This window comes from Halichoerus grypus, chromosome 2 (genome assembly GCF_964656455.1).
Source record: "Halichoerus grypus chromosome 2, mHalGry1.hap1.1, whole genome shotgun sequence".
NCBI classification, from domain to species: Eukaryota; Metazoa; Chordata; class Mammalia; order Carnivora; family Phocidae; genus Halichoerus; species Halichoerus grypus.
Genome location: NC_135713.1, coordinates 176,129,108 through 176,154,881, shown reverse-complemented (window position 1 = coordinate 176,154,881; position 25,774 = coordinate 176,129,108). Strand labels below are relative to the sequence as shown.

The window sequence follows — 25,774 nt, the reverse complement described above, 5'->3', positions numbered from 1 at the left end:
CACACTGACCTTTTAGTAAAAAGATATTAAATGGTAAAGTATTAATATTTTATTAGTCTATCTTTTATAGAGCTGTTACCACACCAAACAGTCCTGGATCTGAATGATTAATTCCATTATTTCAAAAGACATCTTACTAATTCATTTCTTCTTTGAGTGGTGGGATGGTACTGTGTGATAGCAGTACATAAGGTGTTGAATCCGTGTCTCCTAGACAGGCCTTTTTTGGAAGTCAAAAATAGATTAAATCCTAAACTAGTGTGATTCTTCAATTAGCAGCATCCTACTAACAGAAATGAGTCATTTTATCGCTCACCTCCTACTCTGCCTTGTACTGATGTCAGAAGTGAGACATTGTAATGGTCTCTGCCTTTTTCAGGTTACTTAAGTATTTTGAAATACACCTAAATGCAGTATCTCCTGGACTAGATTCTTCTATATTAATGATTAACTTTACTGAGTCTTCCTCAAATACTGTGTTAACAAGATGATAGGCTTGAAGATTATAAACATTTTTATTCCTGTAGAGGTTTAAATTCCTTGGAAACTCGTGTTCTATTTTCAATTCTATTGTTGAGATTTGGTACAATTTATGTGTTCATCTTCTTTAGATCAAATGAGATTGAAAATAGCTATTATGCAAAAATAATCCAGAAGACTTCTCTTTTTTTCATTCTTAAATTAATTTTGCTGTTCAGTTGCTGACATTATTTTCCCTCCCTCATTTCAGGTCAGTTTGAAATTGAAAAAAGTTGTGAGTTACTTTTTCAGATGGCAGAGTCTGTTGATTATGATTATGATGTTCAAGATACAACTCTGGATGGTTTGTTAATATTGCCGTGTTATGGATCTATGACAACAGGTAATTCCTCACTAGAATAGAAAATTTGACTAATTTTTTAAAAAAAGTATTGAATAATCACATATGTACAGAGTAGTATACAGATCCTAAGCGTTTAGGTCAATTAATTTTACGAACAACTCATTTTTATAACCAACACCCAGATCATGAAATAGAACTTTAAGGGAACCAGCATTCCTTGAGAGAAGTGATTTTTTTCTCAAAGTCTTTTCATACTCACTTTTTCAGGAGCCTTGGACCACCCCCCCACCTTGATATTATTTAAGAGTGGGCTGTGTCCTCTCCCAGCAGAACAAAAATATTGTTGGTAATTTTTTGAAATTAGGACTATAATTTCTTGATAGTAGTACCATAAGTCAAACCTAATTTAGTATTGCCAAAGAATTTCTAGAGATCATATACATCCAGGTACATCTGAGACTAAACATAGTGGGTTGTTTTCTTTTGAAGTAGCACACAGTCTGCTTTTCAAGAATGATGCTGTTCTTTTGTAATTTCAAAGAGCAAATGCAAACTCTTATTCTGTTATTTGTTCATAATAAATATTGTTGAATTAGGTTTAGAATTTGTTTAGTAAAACTACTTTATTATGGAATTTGATATGTAAAAAAGGGAAGCTATTTAGAGTTTGATTGTGATTAGCATTAAATGTGTAAAAAACATTTGAATGTTTTGATATATATATATTTTTATGTTTTTATATTTTATATGTATTTTTGTTTTTGTTCAGTAGGTGGTTCTTAATCTTATGTTAACAAAAAAAGTTAGGAATATCTGTTTTGGTAAATAACCATAGACCATGTGCTATTTTAGAAATCTCTTTTGTGATGGTATTAGGCCCTTGCCCTCCATATGGAAATCTATTTTTAGGTTTTTGTATCTTTAAGGGAATTCTTAGGGTCTTTATTAGATATTTAAGGTTTTCATTGTTTTCTGGAGATTTGATCCGCTGGCTCCTTTAAATTTATTTTGTTTACTGCTGAGGTAATTCAAAACTCATTAGAGTTGCTTTGTTATTAACCATTAACAATATAAATTTTTTTTCTATATAAGTAATTTCATTCTTTCCTTTGTTACTGTCACATTGAAAATAGCATGCTGAGTCTGCTATTGCATCTTGTTTAATGGCCTGAAATACAGTTTTTATACTATTAAAGGTTGTGAATGACCTCCTATTTCTCAACTCTCATGGCTTTTTTTTCATTAGTTTGTATTTTGATTTTGTGATAATAATAAGTCTCCTTGAAATGCTGTCATCTGGGATAATACTTAATTACCTGGTTCTCCTGACCACTCTTTCTCTAAGTGTGCTGCCCTCCCACCCTTCCCAGCCTTTGTTCCTCTCTAAATGTGACTATTTTTTAAGGTTTTATCTTTAGCTTGCTGTTTTCTTAGAGTTCTCTGTTTTGGAGAGGTTGGCTATCTCTAGTTAAGTCTCACTCCTGCATTCTAGAACTCCTGGATCTTCTCACAGGGCTTTCTAGTCTGTGTATCGTGTCATCCTAGCTCATTCAGTCCAAATAAGTGACAACTCCTACAGGTTGGTTTTTTTTTTTTTTTTGTCTTGTCCAGATCATTCATTCTTCTTTTTCGTTTTTCATTGTCATCATTAGAGTTGGGATCCTCAATTTGCTTTCCTGAGTTGTTAACATAACCTGCTAACCTGTTTTCCCTGATGTAATTTACCATCCTACCTGCAGTGGTAAGCATCATCTTTCAAAAGCACAGCTCTGATTGTATCATTTTCCTGTTGGGTGTCTCAGCCATTCCCTATTACCAGCTAAATTAAAATGCTAACTTAATAACTTGGCATTCATTATCCTTCCAGTGTGATTTCAGCCTGGTTTCAGCCTTAATTCCCAGGGTATGAGATTTTCTGTGTTGGCGTGTATGTGTGAATGGTAAAGATATAGAGCTGCCTGTCAGTAGAGCCATTACTGAAGGGTTTTGTTTATTTTAGTTTCCCTTCTGGTTCCAAGGGCACGCTAAGGGCGAGCTACTGGTGATCCATTATGAGCATAATAATATTTATGGGAGCAATTTCTAACAATGCAAAGAGGCATTCAGATGGAGCTGATGAGGTACTGAGTAATGGGTGAGGTGAAGTTGTGAGTGGCAGGTTCCTGGGATCTTAGGCTTTTTTTTTTTTTTTTTTTTAAGTCTGGCTAATAGAATATGGCACTTATTTTATTATTGCTACTTCGGGTGGTGGGGAGAAACACTATTAAAATGTTATTTCCTTTATTTCCTATTATGTCTTAGGAACATAAAGCTTGTGCTTGGGAGTGAGGAGAGGGAAGAAGGGTTTCCTGCTTGTAGCCTGTTGTGAGGAGGGTTCAAAAATGACTCAGATCTAGGTTTAGTGAATAAGTGAAGATTATGAGGTGGATATGTTGTATTTGCTTTTATTTCTGGGCTAGCCATGAGGGTGGCTGATTGTTTTAAAGGGACATCTTAAGATACCTCCCTAATTGACAAAAAATTCTCAACTGTCAAATGTGAAGAGGTGCTGTGGTATCCCTTCTATTGCCAAGATTATATGATCCCACTCCCTGGGCTGAACTCTAACCCCCACCCTTTGAGGTGTTTCTCTCAAGCTCAAAGTGTAGGCAGTATTTTTTATTCCATTTCCTTCTACATCTTTTTTGTGACAGCATTTGATATTTCCCTTCACTTGAACTCCTCCTTTTCCCTTTTATTCTCTCCTCTTACTGGCTGAAATCTTGCTGTTTTGTTTCACGAGTGCAACCACCTCGATAAAAACCTTCCCTGATTTCCCACCTCACAACTGACTTTGATCTCTTCTTCGTTTATACGTCTTGTGGCACTGAACACATTCTCCCTTGCGTTATGGTTGCCTCATCTCCTTTCTGAAATTGTGAACTACTTGAGTATTATGTGTTGAAAAAGTCCTGATTAGATGTTTGTTAAAATGAGTTCCAGATTTTTCACTTTCTGCTAGACATTATGTTATATCTTGTATGAAAACGCTAGCTGTGTCTAGAACCTTATTCTTGTTTCCCTCGAACCTTTTTGCTCTTCTGACTTCCCTCTTTTGTTCAAGATTTTGTAATTCTTCAGGTTTACTGAAATATACCTGTTACTTCATAAGCAACAAATATTTGCATGGAATTTGACTATTTTAGCACTATAAGTAATTATCGAAATTCAGTGCTGCTTAGCCTTTTTAGAGGGTGGAATCTGAGATTCTTTTTAAAAGATAATGAAAGCCGTGGTTTCTTTCTCTAGAAGAATGCACATATACCCATAAATATTTTTCTTGCATAATCAGACTTCTTTATTGAACAGATGGAGACTAAGTGATGTTCCTGAGGTCACATGGTAAACCTGCATTTGGTAACTGGTTATCCATTCAGTAGGGGGTGAAAAAATAGTACATGTGTTTTCAGAATACCTGAAGAAAAGGAAAGGAGCTTTACCTTGGATTAGTGCAAGTTTCTCTCAAGCTCAAAGTGTAGGCAGTATTTTTTATTACATTTCCTTTTTTATTTCCAGTATTTTAAAAGAGGAAAACTGCACATTTAGATTATTGCATTAATCTAAAAGTAGTTTTATTTCTTTCTTTTTCCTGCAAAACAAAGACATTATCTCACTTTGGCAAGTACCTAGAATTTGGCTATGTCTGTGATAATTTCCTTAAATGTTAAGATTAAAGATGAGGGGGGAATAAGGCTAATGAGCTTCATATAAAAACTTTTACTCTAGGGGCGCCTGGGTGGCTCAGTTGGTTAAGCGACTGCTTTCAGCTCAGGTCGTGATCCTGGAGTCCCAGGATCGAGCCCCGCATCGGGCTCCCTGCTCAGCAGGGAGTCTGCTTCTCCTTCTGACCCTCCTCCCCCCATGCTCTCTCTCTCTATCTCATTCTCTCTCTCAAATAAATAAATAAATAAAATCTTTAAAAAAAAAAACTTTACTCTCTCCAAATGGGAAAATTTTTCTTTTGTCTTACAAAGCAGACATAGTTGTAAAGAGTACATAGTTGTAGAGTATGTAGTTGTAAAATATAATCAGAAAAGTAAGAAAGATAATTAAACTTAGATATCACCAACATGGTTAAGTGATAATCACTATTAATATTCTGAGGTGTATTGTTCTAAACTTTTTAAATATATTTAAATATATTTTTAACATAAATATATTTTTATTGTTTAGCTTTTTCTAACAAAAAAATTGCATTTTGTTATATATGTTCTTTAATGTTTTTTCCTTTAGCCTTTTGTAGAAATTTTTAAAGTGTAGAAAAGTACAAAAACAATCCATTTCCCACTGTGCAGAATTAACACACTCTTAGTGTCTTCACATTTTTGCTCCAGTTTTCCTTTAAGAAAAACTATTCAATTAAGGAAAAATGATAACAGTTTCATTATAAAGAATTCAAGCAGTGTCCAAAGTTACAAAGGTAAAAGTAAAGAAATCACCTCAAGTTCCTCCATATAAAAATAACCAGCTCTGTGTGTGTGTGTGTGTGTGTACATATAGAAGGATAAGGAAGTAAACAGGTGGGTTGATAGAAATACTTTTTAAAGTGAGATTATACTATTAGTTGCTTTTTAAAAAAGTATTTAATTTTATGTGAATTTACTTGAAGGAATTGTTAAACGTCAAGTAACTTTCTTTACCACATGAGAATATGATATAAAAGGTTGCTGTCAAGTGTAAAAAGATGAAAAATTTTAAGAAGTTGAAGTTAATCTCTTCTTTTTAGACCATGTGTGATTGGAGATCTTATCTGCTGATTCTCTGATTTGAAAGATAAGGACTTAAATACTTTGACTCTTCTGTATCTTTCCCTTCTGATTTTTGTTAGTTATTTTTACATTGTTTAGATGTTTATCATCAATCCTTTTACCATGGCTTTTCCATTCTTAAGTTACTTTTGGTTAATTTTCGATTGCCTGGGTTTTGTTAACTTTTTTTTTTCCAATAGAAGGGCTCTTGATTGTTACTTTTTGTTTTTACTCTTTTATGTTTGAGAATGTCTCGCTTTTGCCTTTATACTTGAACTATGTCGTGGCTGGGTTTTATGTTCTTGGGTCACACTTTCTTTTCCTTAGAACTTGGTAGATGTTGCCCACTTGTCTTCCGGCACTGAATGTTGCTGTGGAGAAGTCTGAGGCCAGCCTGATTTTTTTTTTCCCTTCCTTGTAAGTGATTTGCTTTTTCTGTCTGCCTGAAAATTTCTTTTTTTTTTTTTTAAATTTCTCTGATTTTGAAAGTTCAGTAGTTTTAATTAGGATATTTTTTGGTGTTGAGTGTTTTATATTAAAATTTCCTGGAATTTGATGTGCTTTTTTAAAAAATCAACTTTTTGGGGTATAATTTACATACAATAAACTATGCTTGTTTTAAGTGTATAGTTCACTGAATTTTGACAAATGTACATACCCGTGTAATGACCATCACAAACAAGGTGAACTTTTATGATGGGTACTTTTGATCTGAAAATTCAGTTATTTCAGGGAAACTCTTTTGTGTTATATCTTTGAATATAATTTTTATATATTTATTGGTTTCTCTACTTCAGGGATACCAATTATTCTTATGTTGGATTGCCTGTCTTCCATATTTTTTAACTTCCTTCTAGTTACTTTTTCAGTTGCATTTACTCATTATTCAAGCCTTTTCTCTGTGTCAGGAATTTGATTTTCAGCTGTGTTACTGAGAATTCTCAAGATATTTTTGACTCACCCAAAAATAACTTCTTGGGGGCAGAGGGGTACAGTTTTAGCCAAGCAGTGTTGTACTTCTTTCTTTTCCTCCGAAACTGTCATCTTTTCCCCTCTTTGATGACAGTTTCTGTTTATTACTTTAAGTTATGTTCTTTTTCTTCTCTTTCTCAGAAATAGTTCTGCTTTGGAATCTTTTTGGGGGACTTTGGGACAAGATATTCTATGAGGAAGTTTCATTGGCCTTAACATATAATGTGTCATATGCATAAATCTAGGAGCGTTACTTCATTATGAGTGTTGAGTGGTCTCTCAATATCCTTATTTCTTGGTAGACTTTGGACATCTTTTTTGCCTCTTTGCCAATCCCCTGCCCTCCCCATTAATAACATCCTAAGACCTAACTACATATTAATGAAAGTATTCCATTTCCCCTTTCCTTCCTGGAGAGTGAGAATGTGCTTTAGGATATATTTAACTTTTTTTCCAAACCTTTATAAACAAACATAAAACTGATATGTGTTGGAGTGCCTAGCTGGCTCATTCAGAAGAGCATGTGACTCTTGATCTCAGGGTCGTGAGTTTGAGCCTCACATTGGGTTTAGAGATTACTAAAAAATATATATATATATAAATAAAATTAAACTGGTGTGTGTTTGTACTTGGGGAATATGGTATTAAAGTGTGTGGGTGAAATGGAAATGAAATAAATGTGAGTCTTGTCAAAACAGTTTCAAGACTTTTTAATTGATTATAGTGAACAAAATGGTGAATGAAACTGAAATTTTGCTTGAACTGAACACTTACAAAATTAAGTATTTTTAGAAATGGGTTGATTGAAAAATAGACTTAATTATAGATAAATATGTTCAGAAAGGACATTTTTAATTTATGTAAATTTTTAGGGTAGTGCGGTAGAAAGGATGTTAAATTATTATTTATATAATGCATTTTTTATTTATCAATTCATTGAATTCTATTGAACACTTTCTGTGATCCAGACATTGTTCTAGGTAGTGGGGATATGTCTTGGATAAAAGAAAATCCTTGTTTCATGGAGCTACATTGTAGTAGAACAAGCAGATCAAAAATAATGTATAAGCATAATTTGAACTACAAAGTAGTATAAAACTCCTTTGAACCATCTGGAAGAAATGAGCTACCTGAGTCTAATACCTAAAAATAATTCTTAACCAAAGTTAACTATAAATCTAAGAGAAATAGGTCTTTTTGGAATTATTTTTGTATTTACCTCAGAGCTTCTCCACAGATATCTTTTATAAGCTGCCTTTGGCACTTTTTTACTTGTGAAATTAATTTCTGAATAATGTGGAAGAATAGCAACATTACTCAACTTGGTTTCAAATTTGTCTATCTGTAAATCTTAGCCAGTCACTTGACCTCTCTGGGATTTAGTTTTCTCATTTATAAAATGAGATGGTTGGCTTAGTTCCATGATTTTAAAACTGCTTATCTGTGCCATTCCTTTTCTCCCTTATAATGGTTTAACTTTGGTCTGTTATATATACTGGGAATACATGGATCTTTGTAAGATTTTATTTAGGAACAGGTTTTGTACTTTATTATTTCAAAACAGGTTTTGTTAAGATTTTCTCGACTACTGAAAAGAAAACAATTTTGAGATTGCTCAATTAGAAAAGATGAATTTTCTAAACAAATATGGGCATATCTTATGGAAAACAAATACAGCCAGGCATTTAATTTTTTTTTCTTCTTAAGGTATATATGTACTTACTGTTCTATTGTATAATGTACAATTGTAAATATATGTAACAGCTTAAAAAGATGTTATGAAACATACAAATAAAAATGCTAATAATTTCTTTTCATACCCCCAATAGATTGACTTGTATACTCACTCACTGGAATGATCACTCCTAAGTTTTGTTGATTATTGAAGTAGAGTGATCCACCCAAACAATCCTTTGCTTTGAAGTTCCTTGATCTCTGTATACTTACACACTCTATAAGTGATCTTTTCCTTCATCCCACTTAAGCCACCCATTCAGAAGCTTCCATCCTAGACTTTGTCATTACCATCATTTCTGATCTCAGTTTTAAACATCTTTCTGTTTTTGCCAGATACTCTACTGTTTGTAATTCAACAATTTTCGGAATGCACTGACACTTGTCTTTCATCAGCCTTCACTTCTTTCACCCATACCATAATAATTTCCTTGCAAACATTCTCTTTTTTTTTTTTTAAGATTTTATTTATTTATTTGACAGAGAGACAGCGAGAGAGGGAACACAAGCAGGGGGAGTGGGAGAGGGAGAAGCAGGCTTCCTGGCAAGGAGGGAGCCTGATGCGGGGCTCCATCCCAGGACCTTAGGATCATGACCTGAGCCGAAGGCAGACACTTAACGACTAAGCCACCCAGGCGCCCCTGCAAACATTCTTAACTCTCTTGTCTTATTTTGTGCTTAACCTGGCAGGAGAGCAAGTCTGGCCAAATCTGTCTTACTAATTTTACACCCAGGCCTGGGAAGAGCCAGGAACCCAGAAATACTCTCTTATCAACTTTCATGGCTAATTCATTATTTTCTTTTTAGACTTTCCTTCATGTACATTAACCACTTCCCTATGGTTCACAAGTTCATTTTTCTTCTTTGCAAGAGACTAGCCTAATCAAATAGAGTATCTCTTGGACCTTATTCCAAATTCCAGGAGATTGCCCTAGCTTGGGGGAGATGTTTATCTTTGGTCCCATAAACTATGGTTGGAGGAACAAGGTACTATAGTACAAGCATTGTTGCTGGGGTTCACTCTTGAGACTGTGTGGATAGGGGAAATAAGTATGATGTTACTTGCTTAGAGAGGTAGCCATCAGAAATATACCCCAAAGGGTGAAAACCACTTAGCTAGTCAATCTTTAAGGTAGAGAGAGGTCCTTAATGTGTAGTCCATGGATGGACTGCAGTGAGTCCCTGAAAACCGTGAAATTGTTTGAAGTGTGTGTGTGCACATGTGTGTATACGTGTGTGTATACATATGTGCTTTTTAATGGAGAAGAGGGCCACAGCTTTTAAATACTCTCAAAGGGAGCTATGACCTACATAAAGGACTCTGCTCTAGGGTTTATTTTAGCAATAATAATCTGTGATTTAATGGATCTAGAAATGTTAGCAGTAAAAGGTGAGGCAAAGATAAGTTTTGCTATTTTGAATTCAAGATAATTAAAGAGGTGAAGGAAGCATAACTTTTAATGAAAAGAAGTAAGTTTTTCAAAAGTGGAGTTTGGCAAATGCATGTTGTAAATTAACATTTTCTCTTTACGGGTATTTTAGATCAACAGAGGAGAATATTTTTGCCACCTCCACCTGGAATTAGAAAATGTGTCATATCCACCAATATTTCTGCAACATCTTTGACAATAGATGGAATCAGGTACAACTTTTAAAGTTTCTTTTAAAGTCAAGGAAGCCACTTAGGTTTGAGTTTGCTCCTCTGTGCCCTCCACTAATTTCCTTCTCACCTACTTGTAATCACTTACTATTTTTTATAATTATTGTTTGCCATGATTAGGAAATGGAGTAGGAGGTACACATAGTATTCCTGATCATACGTTTTAACTACTTGTATTTGGCAATTTGTAGCTTTCTCTTCCCAAACTTAAGATTATGTGTAATGCTTCGTGGGTTTCATTATTCATTATTCATTGAATAGAAAGCCAAAGCTGTTTTTCTGTACTCATTATCACCATATACCTAAGATGATATGATAATTCCCTTCTCATCTGGCACCTCCACTTGGTGGGGTTGTATGTCCCAGTGTTTAGCTGAAGGTACTGTTTCTCACTTTTCACCTTTTTGTGGAATGAGCTATGATGTGAGTCTCTTTTTTGATGTAATCAATGATGCCATCAATTTTTGGGTAAATGTGGAGAAACACTGGGAAATTTTAAGTCTAGACTGATGGTTAATGTGAAGTTCTTTTAGTGTATTGAACCACAGCCCTTTTGGATATTTATCTTTTATCCAATATATTTTATGTCCTTAATTATAAAAGTCTATCTGTTTGCCACAGGAAGGCTGTACCTGAATCTCAAAGATCCTATATCTTTCTTTTGGGTAAAATGATCACCCAGATCTAAGAGGAAGTTTAATTTCCTTTGCTTTTCTCCTTTACTTTAAAAATAATTATTTCACTAAGGACTTTGACTTCTTTGGAGTAAGTTTACCTCTGTAATTTTTTGTTTCCAGCAAAGCTAAAATCATTAAATATTGTGTTTTGGAATGTTCCCTTAGTGAATGGTAGACTTATTACTATTCCTAACTTATTTACCTGACTTGTTCTCTGTTTAGTTGACTTAAATGGTGTTGTTAAAGGCTACCTGGAATTAGATTCTAAGCCTATTAGAGTGGTCTAGAGGTGACTTTTAAGTTTGTTTTTTTTTGGGAAGAAATTCACATAATGTAAAATTAACATTTAAAAGTGAACAAGTAGTATTTAGTACATTTACAGTGTTGTACAAACACTAACACTACCTCTGTCTACTTCTAAAACATTTTTATTACCCCAAAATAAAGCCCTATACCCTTTAAGCAGTTACTCCCCAGGTCCCCTTCCATTCCAGCCTTTGTCAACCACCAGCCTATTTTCTGTTTTTATGGAGATCCTATTCTGGATATTTCATATAAATGGTCAAACAATGTGTAAACTTTTGTGTCTGGCTTCTCTCACTTATCACGCTTTCAAGGTTCATCCACATTGTAGCATGTGTCAACACATCATTCATTTTTATGGCTGAATAATATTCTATTATATGTATATGCCATAATTTGTTTATCCATTTATCCCTTAATGGTTAATGGACATTTAGGTTATTTCTACCTTTTGGCTCTTAATGAATAGTGCTTCTATAAAAATATGTCTACAGGTATTGGCTGAGTACTTGTTTCAGTTCTTTTGCGGTATATGCTTAAGAATGCGATTTCTGGGTCATGTGATAATTCTGTGTTTAACATTTAGAGGAACCTTCAAACCATTTTGCACATTGGCTTAACCATGTTACATTTCCATTAGTGATGTACAGGGGTTCTCATTTCTTGACTTTCAACTTTTACGTTTAATATAAAAGTCATCATGTAGTTGTTAGTTTGGTAGAAAAGGAGAATCCAAAGTGGTTAAAAATCAACGAGTCTTATTTTCTAGAAGCTTAACTGGTTTTCATTCTTCTTAGATATGTGGTAGATGGTGGCTTTGTGAAGCAGTTAAATCACAATCCAAGATTAGGGTTGGACATCCTGGAGGTGGTTCCAATTTCAAAGTAAGTCTCTATGCCAAGCTTTTTTGTTCAAAGAACAGTTTGTTAGGTCATTTTTAACTGGTTTGGGGGTATGATGTTAGCTACTTAGAAAACTTCCAGTGCATTTTGGGGCCTTCTGGTTTTTTTTCTTCTAAAGGAGTGAGGCGTTACAGCGAAGCGGCCGAGCTGGCAGGACTTCCTCAGGAAAATGCTTTCGGATCTATAGTAAAGAGTTTTGGAACCAGTGTATGCCTGACCATGTGATCCCTGAGATTAAGAGAACTAGTTTGACATCTGTAGTTCTGACCTTAAAGTGCCTTGCCATACACGATGTTATAAGGTACGTAGACAATTTGAAAAAAGAAAAATTTGTTAGGATGGAGCCAGGTTATTCCTCAGAATTCTTTTGAAGTATTTGACTCCTACATCCCCCTCATTTCGAGGTTTAGCTAAACCCAAATAAAAGGCTTCTTTGCAGTGCTTTCTTGTGATTTGATTCCTTGCTCCTATTTTAACCTTGGCATAATGGGGTACTTCATGCTGATGTTTATTTGGATCATTCAGTGGCCACTGCTTATCTGTAATGAAAGGTACATAATGACCCTTATTCCAATCAGAAAGTGGTTTTCTGGTAGCATCTTTTGTATGACTAACATTGTAGCAAGTACTGTGAGAGATAGAGTAATACTCTGTGGTAGTATTTTGCTTTCACTAAACTTAAGTTATATTAGAGAAACAAGATTCAGACACATGAAAGAAAGAATGGGACAACTGTTAAGTTACTCAAATGTTAAACTATATAATTAATTGGCATAGGATAGAATATTGTTGTAGGGGTTGAAATTTCATATTATACATGTTAGAGGAAGTAATGAAGGAAAATACTGTTCTTGGTCTTAATTTTAGGCTAAATTGTCTGCAAATGTGAAAGGGTCAGGAACCTTGGGAGAAGGTGACCGTGCATTCTTTAAATTCATAAGGGAAATAATTACTAGGTATATCCAAATATGTCTTGTATACTCTTGGAAAGCCAATTAAAGTATTTTTTGGATAGTTTAAAACTAGAGATTTTCTAAATGAGAATATAGATCTTAGAAAGAGGAAAGCGTATAATTATGAATGATACCAATGAGAAAAAAAAGTCATTTAAAGAAATCAAAATGGCTAAACAGAAAGCTTTCAGATGAACCCAGATTTTAAAATAATATTCATAATATGATTTTTGTGAGTAATATATAATTATAAAGCAACATATAATCAAGAATAAATATGTATTAGAAAAATAGGAATAATATTAAGAGTGGCATATAATGAAGAATATATATTAGAAAAGTAGGAATAATAATTACTTAATATCATCTGCACTGAGTTATTTTTCCATCTTAAGTTTTAAGACTTAGAATGTACTAAAAGTCTCCAAAATGCTAGAGACAAAAAAAAAAAAAGATTTCTCTCTCTCTCTCTCTCTTTTTAGGATTTTATTTTTAAGTAATCTGTATACCCATTGTGGGGCTTGAACTCAAACCCCGAAATCAAGAGTCACATGTTCCACCAACTGAACCAGCTGGGTGTCCCTTTCCTCTTTTTATTTTTTTTTCCCTCTCTCTTTTTAATATGTGTGTAGAATAAGGGGAAATAGAGCCAGTATTAACTTGCAGATTTGGGGTTATCTAAGAGAAATTATGCAGAACAGCTTGCCAGAAAATTGTGAGAAATACAAATGTTTTGACTTCTTCATTTAGGAAAAGGGCAGAATCTGGAAACAACTGCCCAGTGTGCTTCAAATTGATCTTCAGCAAATTCTAGCAGAGTTTATTAGAAAAATAGTTTTAGAGAATTTAATGGTGATTTATAGTAATCCATATGAATCAAAATGGTTCACAAAGAATATGTCATAATAAACCATTTCCTTTTTAGTTTGAAGACAGGACTGTCCACATAACGGGTGCACCATAAGAATTTATTGAATGATAACCTAATATCTCTTGTTTTCTACACAGTACATGATAAGTTTATATCTATCTATTTATTATGTATCTATTATATCTGTCTTACTCATCTTTGTGAATAAGGTGACAGTACTGCTGAATATAGTTGCCAAATAGCCAAATCCAGAGTGTATTGATTAATTGCTTAGCATAGCCCAGATGGAGGTTTTGCTGATTGTATGCTGGACTTTGCTCTTTCCTCATGAGCATTGTCAATGAAAATATTAAAGATATTGAAGTCATGGTTATAGATTGCTGGAAAATGTCTTGATATCTAATCAGTAGATGATTAAAACTGGAGGATTTAGAGTGATTTTTTTTTTTTTAAGATTTTATTTATTTGAGAGAGAGAATGAGAGAGAGAGCATGAGAGGGAGGAGGGTCAGAGGGAGAAGCAGACTCCCTGCTGAGCAGGGAGCCTGATGCGGGACTCGATCCTGGGACTCTAGGATCATGACCTGAGCCGAAGGCAGTTGCTTAACCAACTGAGCCACCCAGGCGCCCTTTAGAATGATCTTAATAGGCAAAAATCAACAAGGCAAAAGTCTGAAAGATTACATCTTATATCCTTTGTTTTGGTTATACATTAAGGAGATACACATGGAAAAGATCTGAAATTATCAGATCACCACAACTTAGTATGAGCTTGCAATTTTTATTCTGTTTAGAAAATAAAAAATTCCTACTGGCATAGACTTTAGTTATGTTAATAGACTGCAATGTCCAAATGACTGGAATTATAGCATTCCTGTTCTGTGTTGGTCACTCTACATGTGGAGTTCATTTATGAGTATCATCACATTTTATGAGGATTTTGACAAGCTAGCGTGTTTCTAAAAGATGGTAATCAGGTATGATGGGTCTTTTAGAAAGCAAATAATACAAGCAGTGCTTGCAAATTTGGTAATTGGTATAATCAAGGGAGAAAGGTAGTTTTTACAAATCTGAAAGGGCACCCATGTAGAAGAGGAAGCTGACTCGTTTGGTATTGCTCTAGGACAGGGGTCGAAAACTATGGTCCAGGCTCACTGGCTGTTTTTGTAAATAAAATTTTATTGGAACACAGCCATGCATATTCATTCATGTATGGTTGCTTTTGCTACAACAGCAGAGTTGAATAATTGTGACAGAGACCATATGGCCTACAAAACCTAAAATATTTACTATCTGGCCTTTTACAGAAAATGTTTGCCGACTCTTGCTCTAGAAGATACCAGGACTTGTTGGTACAAGTTGTAGGAAAACTGACTATAGAACAGTCTGCGAGATTTTTGTTTATTTGTTTTTAAATAGAGCTGTGAATCCTGGAATGGACTTTTATGTAAGGTATTGGACCTTTTGTCCTTTGTTGGACTTTTTCAAGGTGAGAAATTGGAGTAGATGACTTAACCATCTCAAGACTTATGGCGAAAAAAGCAATCCAGTGCAGATAGTATTAAGTAATTATTGTTATTATTAAGATAATATGTATATATATTCAGGCTTGGTTATATGCCACCCTTTGTGAATATTATTGTCTTATGTTCATTAATAGTATTGTGATTATATAAGAGAATGTTTTTATTTTCAAAGATTTTATTTATTTCTCATTTATTTATTTTAGAGCGAGTGTGCATGTGAGCAGGGGGAAGGCAGAAGGGTGGGAGAGGAAGAGGGAAAGAATCCCAGGTGGACTCTGCGCTGATTGTGGAGCCCAATGTGGGCCCCATCTCAGGACTCTGAGATCATGACCTGAGCTAAAACCAAGAGTGGGACACTCAACTGACTAAGCCACCTAGGCACCCCTAAAATGTCTTTATTTTCAGAGGATGCATGCTGAAGTATTTTGTGGGTGAATTGGCATGTATTTTTACCTTGTTTTCAGATAGTTCAGGAGAAAATAAGAATATACATAAAGCAAATACGGTAAAATTAATCGAATATACTTACCATTTTATTAAAAGCCATATTGAAGTACTGTTAATCAACTTACAATGTTTGCATTTTTTCTCCACTGGTTTATAAAATTGTAATAAAAATTGTGGGCTACAGAACAGAGTAGATTTGGCATTGGCTATGAAGAATGGGGCAGGAATAAGATAGGTAGAGAAGAATGATGAGTGTTCCAGCTAAGGGGGATCAAAAAGAAGTGTTTTTTGAATTAAATAGAAGAGTGTGATTCAGCACTGAGTTATACTCCTGAAACCAACATTGCACTGTATGTTAACTAACTAGAATTTAAATAAAAATTTAAAAAGAAAAAAGAGTGTGATTCAGAAAAAATAATTTCCTCCTTTGCTGAAGGCTGATCATGATCATAGAATGCTTAGGAAAAAAAAAAAGAGAGAGGAGGGCTTGAAAAAGAGAAGTAAAACCTTTAAAGAAATTTTCAAGTCTGTATAAAATCTTACAATGGTCAAGGAATGGAATCTTATTCATGTCTAATTTAAACACACAGGTTTCCCTATTTGGATCCACCTAATGAGAGACTCATTTTGGAAGCTCTTAAACAACTTTACCAGTGTGATGCTATTGACAGGTAAAACAACAACAACAAACCAACCACAACAGATGTTAATCTCTTTCTGTTTCATTTTATTATTTTTAAAATTTTTTATTTTTAAGTAAACTCTGTGTCACACATGGGGCTCAAACTCATGATGCCAAGATCAAGAGTCATATGCTGTACCAACTGAGCCAATCAGGCACTCCACTCTCTATTTTATAATATTTTATTTTATTTTATTTCATTTTATTTTATTTAGTTATTATTTATTTGAGAGAGAGAGGGAGAGAGAGAGTGTGCCAGGGGAGGAACAGAGGGAGAGGGACAAGCAGACTCCATGCTGAGTGCAGAGCCTGACACAGTGCTTGATCCCATGACCCTGAGATCATGACCTGAGCCAGAATCAAGAGTTGGATGCTTACCTGACTGAGCCATCCAGGCGCCCCCTCAATTTTTTTTCAAATAGGGTTCTTAATAGTTTCCTTTATCAGTAAAAAATGATTTGTTTAAATTGAATGGATTGTTTTATCTGAAATTAGAATTTGTCCTCAGTTTTTCTTTGCCACAATTCTGAATTTTAAAATTATATGATAAAACTATGTTTATATTTGGTATTATTTAACAAGTAATTTTTGAGTACCATTTCAGTACCAGGCTTTAAGCTGGGTATATGAAAATAAGAGAGCCAGAGTCCTTGTTCTCATGATTGTGTGATGGGGAAAGATTTGGTAATTATCATTCTCTTATTTCTTCAAGGACATCCTCTATGCTTCTGTAGCATTTTGTGTCTTTTATTATAGTACTTTATTCTGCCTCATTGTTTAATTTTTTTGGATGTATTGGCCCTTGAAAGCAGGGAATATATCAGCTTTATGTTTTCTTTTATCAATGATCAGTGTGTCATGTTTCTTATATTGAATTGAATTTCTGGAGTTGATTTAAGGTAATATAAACTATATCTGATTTATTTTGAATGATGAACATTTCATTTTTACTCTCCCAAGGTAGAAAGACTTAAGAACCTTTTCTTTCTATTAAGGAGTGGCCATGTGACCAGATTGGGTTTGTCTATGGTGGAATTTCCTCTCCCTCCACATCTGACATGTGCAGTAATAAAGGCTGCTTCTCTGGATTGTGAAGATTTACTACTTCCAATAGCAGCAATGTTATCTGTGGAAAATGTCTTCATTAGACCAGGTAAGAAGTTTATTGATGAGTTTTTAAAAAATTAATAGACTTTATTTTTTAGAGCAGTTTTAGGTTTAAAGAAAAATTGAGGATAAGTACAGATGCACACAGTTTCCTCATGATTAACATCTTTCTTTAGTGTCGTACATTTGTTATTGATGAGCCAGTATCGATACATTATGATTAACTAAAAGGGTCACTTTATTGTATATTTGGGTTTTGACAAATCTGTAATGACACATTTCCACCATTACAGTAATATACTAAGTAATTTCACTGCCCTAAACATCCCCTTGTGGTCCACCTATTCATCCCTACATCCCTTCTCCCAAGCCCTTGCAATTACTGGTCTTTTTACTGTCTCCATAGTTTTCCCTTTTCCAGAATGCCACATGATTGGAATCATACAGTACATAGCCTTTTCAGACTGGCTTCTGTAGCTTAGCAATGCACATTTAAGGCTCCTTGTTGTCTTTTTGTGGCATAATAGTTCATTTCTTTTTATTGCTGAACAATATTCCATTGTATGGGATTTATTTGTCTTTTCTCCTAAAGCAACCTATCTTGGTTGCTTTCAAGTTTTGGCAGTTATGAATAAAGCTGCTGTAATCCGTGCACAGGTTTTTGTGTGGACATAGGATTTCAACTCACTGTTGAGTTGTAGTATAATAATATTTGTAAGAAACTGCTAAACTATCTTCCAAAGTGTCTGCACCATTTTGCATTCTCACCAGCAATGAGTCTGAGAATTCCTGTTGCTCCACATCCTCACCAGCATTTGGTGTTGTCATTGTTTTAGATTTTGACCATTCTAATAAGTGTGTTAGTGGTATCTTGTTGTTTTAACATGCAGATCCCTGATGACAAATGATGTTAACCATCTTTTTATATGCTTATTTGCCATCTGTAGTTTGTTTTTTTTTTTTTTTTGGTGAGGTGTCCATTCAGGTCTTTTTATTTTATTATGTTATTTAAAGATTTCATTTTTAAGTAATCCCTATACCCAATGTGGGGCTCAAACTTACAACCCTGAGACTGAGTCTCATTCTCTACCAACTAAGCCAGCCAGGCGCCCCTGGATCTTTTTAAATTGGGTAGTTTTCTTATTGTTGAGTTTTAAGAGTTCTTTGTATATTTTGGGTAACAGTCCTTTATCAGGTACGTCTTTTGCAAATATTTTCTCCAAGTCTGTGGTTTGCCCTCTCATTCTTTTGATATTGTGTTTCATAGAGCAGAAGTTTTTAATTTTAATGAGGTCCAGTTTTCAATTACTTCTTTCATGGGTCATGCCTTTGGTGTTAATATTTGAAAAGTTACCACCATACCCAACATCCTCTAGGTTTTCTCCTGTTATTTTCTAGGAATTGGATGTCCATTTGTTCTAGCCCCATTTGTTCAAAAGGCTATCCTTTTTCCATTGAAATGCCTTCCCCCCTTGTTAAAGATCATTAAACTATATTTGTGTGGGTCTGTTTCTGGGCCCTGTATTCTGTTCCATTGACCTTTTTTCCTATTCTTCTGTCAATTCCACACTGTCTTGAATATTGGAGCTTTATAGTAACTCTTGAAGTTGGATAGGGTCAGTTCTCTGACTTTGCCCTTCCCTTCAACATTGTTTTGGCTATTTTAGGTCTTTTCCCTTTCTATGTAAACTTTTCAACTAGTTTGTTGATATCCATAAAATAAGTAGCTGGGACTTTATTTGGGATTATGTTGAATCTGTAGATCAGGCTAGAAAGAACTGATATCTTGGCAGTATTGAGCCTTTCTTTCCATGAACATGAACTATCTCTCCATTTATTTAGATTCTCCGGTAATTCACTGGGCATTTTTTATTACCGTATATCTAGCCCTATGAGACATGAAACTGAGGATAAACGGATTTTACATTTTGTTATTCTTTAACTTAGTTGTTTGAAATAGAGAGTTTATAATGTTCCTGGCTGAGAGTTAATTTCCTTTCACTGGTAAAGGGAGATAGTATGGTAGACCTTTACCCTGTTATAGTACATTAGTAATATATTAACTTTTCTTCCCTAGTCTCAAAAGAAATGGAAGTTCTAAGAGAATTGTTTTGAGGTTCCCATGTCTTTAAACTTCTGCTTTCTTTTCTTGGTGTGTCAGTATGGGACACAACTTAGTCTCATAGCAGCTTTACTTTCTTCTAATGGGGGTGGGGGGGGGTCACAATTTCTTTTTTAAAGAGCTTCTGGGAGAGCCTGGGTGGCTCAGTCAGTTAAGCTTCTGACTCTTGATTTTGGCTCAGGTCATGATCTGAAGGTTGTGAGATCAAGCCCCCATGATGGGCATGGAGCCTGCTTAAGGTTTTCTCTCTCCCTCGCCCTCTGCCCCTCCCCCCTTGAATGAATGAATGAATGAATGAATGAATGAAAAATAAATAAATAAAAGACCTTCTGAGTAGTGTATCTTGCCTGCAGCCAAGACTAACAATAGTGTGTGCTATCATATTGGATATCCCTTTATAGGCTGTGAGTGTGTGTCCAGATTGGTTTATTTATTGCCAAGACTATAATGGAGGATACATTTTTCTATAAAAATACTCTGGTTTAATCAGTGGGCTGCCTAGTCTTTTTTTTTTCCCTCCCCCCTAGATTGTAGTTTTAAGTGTCAGAATTTTGGTTCTAGTAAAACCCCTAATTACAATTGTTTTTTTCTAGTAAAGACTAATATGCAAGGGCTCTTGGGGGCCTTGGGCTCAGGTCATGATCCCGAGTCCCAGGGATCGATCCCCGCGTCTGGCTCCTCAGCAGGGAGCCTGCTTCTTCCTCTGGTCCTCCCCCCTCTCCTGCTCTCTCTCTCTCTCAAATAAGTAAATAAAATCTAAAAAAAAAAAAAAAGATTATATTCAGTAAATAAGGTTGGCTGGGTGGTGGGTGGGGGATGGGTGAAATGGATGAAGGGAATTAAGAGAAACAACTTCCAATTATAAAATAAATAAGTCGGGGTGCCTGGGTGGCTCAGTCGTTAAGTGTCTGCCTTCGGCTCAGGTCATGATCCCAGGGTCCTGGGATCGAGCCCTGCATCGGGCTCCCTGCTCCGCGGAAAGCCTGCTTCTCCCTCTCCCATTCCCCCTACTTGTGTTCCCTCTCTCGCTATGTCTCTCTCTGTTAAATAAATAAAATCTTTAAAAAAATAAAAAAAAAAAAAATAAATAAATAAGTCATGGAGATGAAAGTACAGTATAGAGAATACAGTCAGTAGTATTGTAATAATGTTCTATAGTAAATACGCTTACTGTGGTGAGCATTGAGTAATGTATAGAATTGTTGAATCACTGTGTTGTACACCTGAACCTAATGTAGCATTGTATGTCAGCTATCCTTTAATAATAATCTTTAAGTAAATAAATAAGTTTGGCTGGGTTTCAAAGCTAAAAATATTCTAAAAACTATTAAAGAGTATTGAAGTGAGAGTCAAGAGATCAGGGTTCTAACCTGACTCCACTGCAACCTCATTATCTGACTATTGGCCTAGTTTTTCTGGACTTCATTTTTCATTTGTAAAATCAGGGAGTTAGATTAGATTAGGGTGATCCAAGCTAATAATCTTGTAAGGCCAGAAAAAGGAACTGGTTTTCCTCATTGGAATTTTTAAATAGATGAAACCACTCTGTATTATCTCTTTTTTCTTAATTACCTTTCTATTGGAATACAATTTCAAACTTACAGAAATGTTGAAAGAATAGTAAAGGAATTCCTTTATACCTTTTACCTAGTTTCAGCAGTTTTTAACATTTTGCTGTATTTGCTTTACTATTCTTTTTCTCTGTCTCTGTCTCTCTCTGTATCTATGTATGCATTTTATGTCTTTTTTAGAATCATTTAGGAATGTTACACTCCCTTACCACAAAGTATTGGTAATGTATATTTACTAAGAATAAGGGCAATCTCTTATTTAACCATAGTACATTTATCAAAAATTAGGAAATTTAATATTGACACAATACTATTATCTAGTCCATCAAATTGTCCATTGTCCCTAGAATATACAAAAGTAGTTTTAGAATTCCTAAGATAAACCACTGTCTGCTTACAGTTTTTATTTATTTTTATTATTATTTTTTAAAGATTTTATTTATTTGAGAGAGAGAGAGAGAGAGAGCGAGTGAGAGCACCGGTGGAGGTGGGGGAGGCAGAGGGAGAGGGAGAAGCAAACTGCCCACTGAGCAGGAAGCCTGACACAGGGTTCGATCCCAGGACCTTTGAGATCATAACCTAAGCCGAAGGCAGATGCTCAACCAACTGAGCCACCCAGGTGCCCCTACCGTTTTTATTTTTGTGGTAAAATGTACATGTAGTGAAATGTATAGATCTTAGGTGTCTAATTCAATTAATTTTGCGAAGTGCACACACCCATATAACCTATGCCCCTGTCAAGATATGGAACAGTTTTACCACTCCGGAAAATTTCCTCAGTGCCCCTTCGCAGTCAGAATCTAACTATCCTACCTCTCCCCAGTCAGCTATTTCTCTATTATTATTTTTTTAGGTTTGGCTTTTCTGAAACTTCATGTAAATAGACTTACATGTACATTTTTGTGTTTGGCTTCTTTTGGTCAACATAATGTGGTGAGATTCATCCATATTGTATTCATCAGTGCTTTTGTTCTTTTTATTGAGTAGTAATTTGAGGTGTGAACATACTACAATTAGTTTTTTTTTCCATTATCCTATTGATAGACATTTGAATTTTTTCGTGTCTTTTGCTATTTATAAATACAGCTGTTAAGGGGCACCTGGGTGGCACCGTCCATTAAACATTGGACTCTTGGTTTCAGCTCAGGTTGTGATCTCAGGGTCCTGAGATTGAGCCCAGGTTGGGCTCCAGGCTCAGCGTAGAGTCTGCTTGTCCCTCTCCCTGCCCCTTTGCTCCTCCCACCCCACCTTCTTACACGTATGCACTTTCTTTCTCTCTCAAATAAGTAAATCTTAAAAAAAAAAAAACAAAACAATGGCTGTTTTGAACATTCCTGTGTAGGTCTTTTGTGGATGTATATTTTCATATCTTTTAGGTAACTACCTAGGAACAAATTGCTGCATTATTGAGTAGGCATGTGTTTAAGAAATTGCCAACCCTTGGGTGCCTGGGTGGCTCAGTTGGTTGGGCGACTGCCTTCGGCTCAGGTCGTGATCCTGGAGTCCCGGGATCGAGTCCCGCATCGGGCTCCCTGCTCAGCAGGGAGTCTGCTTCTCCCTCTGACCCTCCCCCCTCTCATGTGCTCTCTCTCTCTCTCTCAAATAAATAAAATCTTTAAAAAAAAAAAAAAAAGAAAGAAATTGCCAACCCTTTGGGGTGCCTGGGTGGCTCAGTAGGTTGAGCATCCCATTTCGGCTTGTCCTGGGATCAAGCCCCCTCCCTCCACCCCCCCATGCAGCCCTATATCAGGCTCCACACTCAATGGTGAGTCTGCTTGGGATTGGGATTCTCTCTCCCTCAGCCCCTCCCCCTGCTCACATTCTCTCTTGCTCTCTCTCAAATAAATCTTAAAAAAAAAAAAAAAAGAAATTGCCAACCCTTTTCCCAAAATGGCTATTCCATTTTAAAATTCCATCAGCAATGTTTGTACCACATGTCTTCCTCAACATTTGGTGTTGCCTGTCATGTTGTTTTATTCATTCTATTATGTATTGGTGATCCCTCCTTATGGTTTAATTTGCATTTTCCTGCTGACTAATATTTTTGTGCATTCATGTGATTATTGGCCATTTTTCTATCTTCCTTTGTGAATTGTTAAAATCTTTTACTCAGGTTTTAAATTTATTAAAAAATGATGGAATGTCTGAGTTTTTAATTTATTCTGGACACAAGTTATTTGGTAGATATGAGTTGCACGTAGTTGTTCCCACTCTGGGCTTTTCTGTTTACTTTCTGACCCGTGGCTTTTGATGAGGGGAGCTTTTGAATTTTGATAAGTTTCATACATCAGTTAACTATTTTTGTGGTTACTATCTGAATGCTAAAAGATTTTTTCCTGCCTTAGGATCATGAAAATATACTTCTCTCTCATATTTCTATTGATACTTACCTAGAAGCTTTACAGTATTGAGCTTTTAATAAAGTTTAGTACAATGATCCATCTGGAATTAAGTTTTGTATATGGTATGAGGTAGAGGTCTAGGTTACTTTTTTCCCTCTGTGAATATCCACTTATTCCAGCACATTTATGAAAAAGATTTCTTTCCCCCACTGAATTGTATTGGCACCTTTTTAGAAAAATCTGTGGACTATATATGTGTGACTCTATTTCTGGACTTTATTCTATTGATCTGTTTGTTTATCCTTATGTCAGTGCCACTTTGTGTTGATTACATAGCTTTATGATAAATTTTGAAATCAACATTGTGTTCGTTTTTCGATACCCTTGTGGTTATTCCATATTCCTTGCATTTCTATATAAATTTTAGAATCAGCATATCAGTTTTTTCAAGAAAAAGCCTGCTAGAATTTTGATAGGGATTGTATTGAACCCTTTATTCTTGTTGCTCTTGGTTAACATGTCCTTGTTGTAGGGCTGATAATATACATCTTTAATCACAGTTTACTCAATGAATACTTTACTGCCTCTTGTAAAATACAGGAAACCTTGCAACAATTTAGTTCCATTCACTCTTCCATCATATGTGCTATTGTTGTCATATAAATTACATTTACATATGTTATAAACTTGAAATACAGTATATAATATTTCCTTTAAACCTTCATATGTTTTTGAAAGAAGTTGAGAAGAAATGAAAAATTAAGTCCATTCCAGTACTGGAAGTAGAAGGTCAGGTATTGGTTTAAAATTTTTTTTTCTTTTAAAGATTTTATTTATGTATTTTAGGGAGAGATAGTGCACGTGCGTATGTGCCTGCCTGCGTGAGCAGAGGGGAGGGGCAGAGGGAAAGGAAGAGAGAGAATCTCAAGCAGACTCTACTCTCAGCGTGGAGGCCGAGGCCATTGTGGGGCTCCCACCACCCTGAGATCATGACCTGAGCCGAAACCAAGAGTTGGTCGCTCAACCGACCAAGCCTCCCAGGTTTTAAAATTTTTGTTTAGAATCTTCTGTCTGTGGATGGATTGTTGACTCAACTTTTTAGCTTTTTAGGTTGTTCAGGTCTTAGGTTATTTGTTTGTTTTTAAGATTTTATTTGTTTATTAGAGAAAGAGAGAGCACGAGCAATGGGGAGGAGCAGAGGGAGATGGAGAAGCAGATTCCCTGCTGAGCAGGAAGCCCGATGCAGGGCTCTATCCCAGGACCCCAGGGATCATGACATGAGCCAAAGGCAGACACTTAACCAACTGAGCCACCCAGGTGCTCAGGTCTTAGGTTTTAATTATGTGTTCTTTGTTTTTTTGTTTGTTTGTTTTTATCAAGTCCTTGCGTTGGTTTTTGGTATCTTGAAGGCCTTTATTTGGGACCTACACTTTAGGAAAACGTTATTTGAAAGTGAGCTATATTTGTAGGCACTCAAGGAAAAGGGAGACTTCCCTTTGTTAAGCCTAATACTTGGCCTTAGATATCTGTGGACATAGATCTAATGCTTTAGAATATTCAGATAATATAGCCAGTAGGAATATGTCTTATATTCTGTACTTTGATTTGGTGAGGTTTTTTTTTTTTTTTTAAAGATTTTATTTATTTGAGAGAGAGGGAGAGCCCAGAAGGAGAGTGAGAGGGAGAAGCAGATTCCCTGCTGAGCAGAGAGCCCGATGCAGGGCTCTATTCCAGGACTCTGAAATCATGACCTGAGCTGAAGGCAGATGCTTAACGACTGAGCCACCCAGGCGCCCCTATCAAATATATTTCTATGTTAATAGGCCCAACAACACAATTTTATAGGTAATGTTTCATGAAATTTCTTTTTAAGTCACATAAGGGTACATAATAGAAGAAATAATTATACTCTCGGGGTGCCTGGGTGGCTCAGTTGGTTAAGCCTCTGCCTTCGGCTCAGGTCATGATCCCAGGGTCCTGGGATCGAGCCCCGCGTCGGGCTCCCTGCTCAGTGGGAAGCCTGCTTCTCCCTCTCCCACTCCCCCTGCTTGTGTTCCCTCTCTCACTGTGTCTCTCTCTCTCTCAAATAAATAAATAAAATCTTAAAAAAATAATAATAATTATACTCTCTTTTTTATTTACCTACATGTTTACTTTTCCCAGTGCTCTTTTTCAGTGTCAAATTACTATCTGGTGTCACTTCCTTTCAGCCTGAATAACTTCCTTTATTATTTCCAGTAAGTCAGGTATGCCAGCAATGAATTCTTTCAGGTTTTGTTATCTGGGAATGTCTTTA

At 35.5% G+C, this 25,774-nt stretch overlaps 1 protein-coding gene across 2 annotated transcripts in view; it reads left to right on the top strand.

The window, feature by feature from the left end:
- Positions 1–25,774, top strand: part of DHX40 (DEAH-box helicase 40) — a 46,493-nt gene that overhangs the window by 5,716 nt on the left and 15,003 nt on the right. For both annotated transcript variants that reach the window (XM_036106124.2, XM_036106123.2), the window contains exons 7-12: positions 731–862; positions 9,859–9,958; positions 11,754–11,840; positions 11,977–12,159; positions 16,245–16,325; positions 17,332–17,489. In XM_036106124.2, the coding sequence (XP_035962017.1) occupies positions 731–862; positions 9,859–9,958; positions 11,754–11,840; positions 11,977–12,159; positions 16,245–16,325; positions 17,332–17,489 (741 nt within the window). The remainder of the gene's footprint in view (positions 1–730; positions 863–9,858; positions 9,959–11,753; positions 11,841–11,976; positions 12,160–16,244; positions 16,326–17,331; positions 17,490–25,774) is intronic.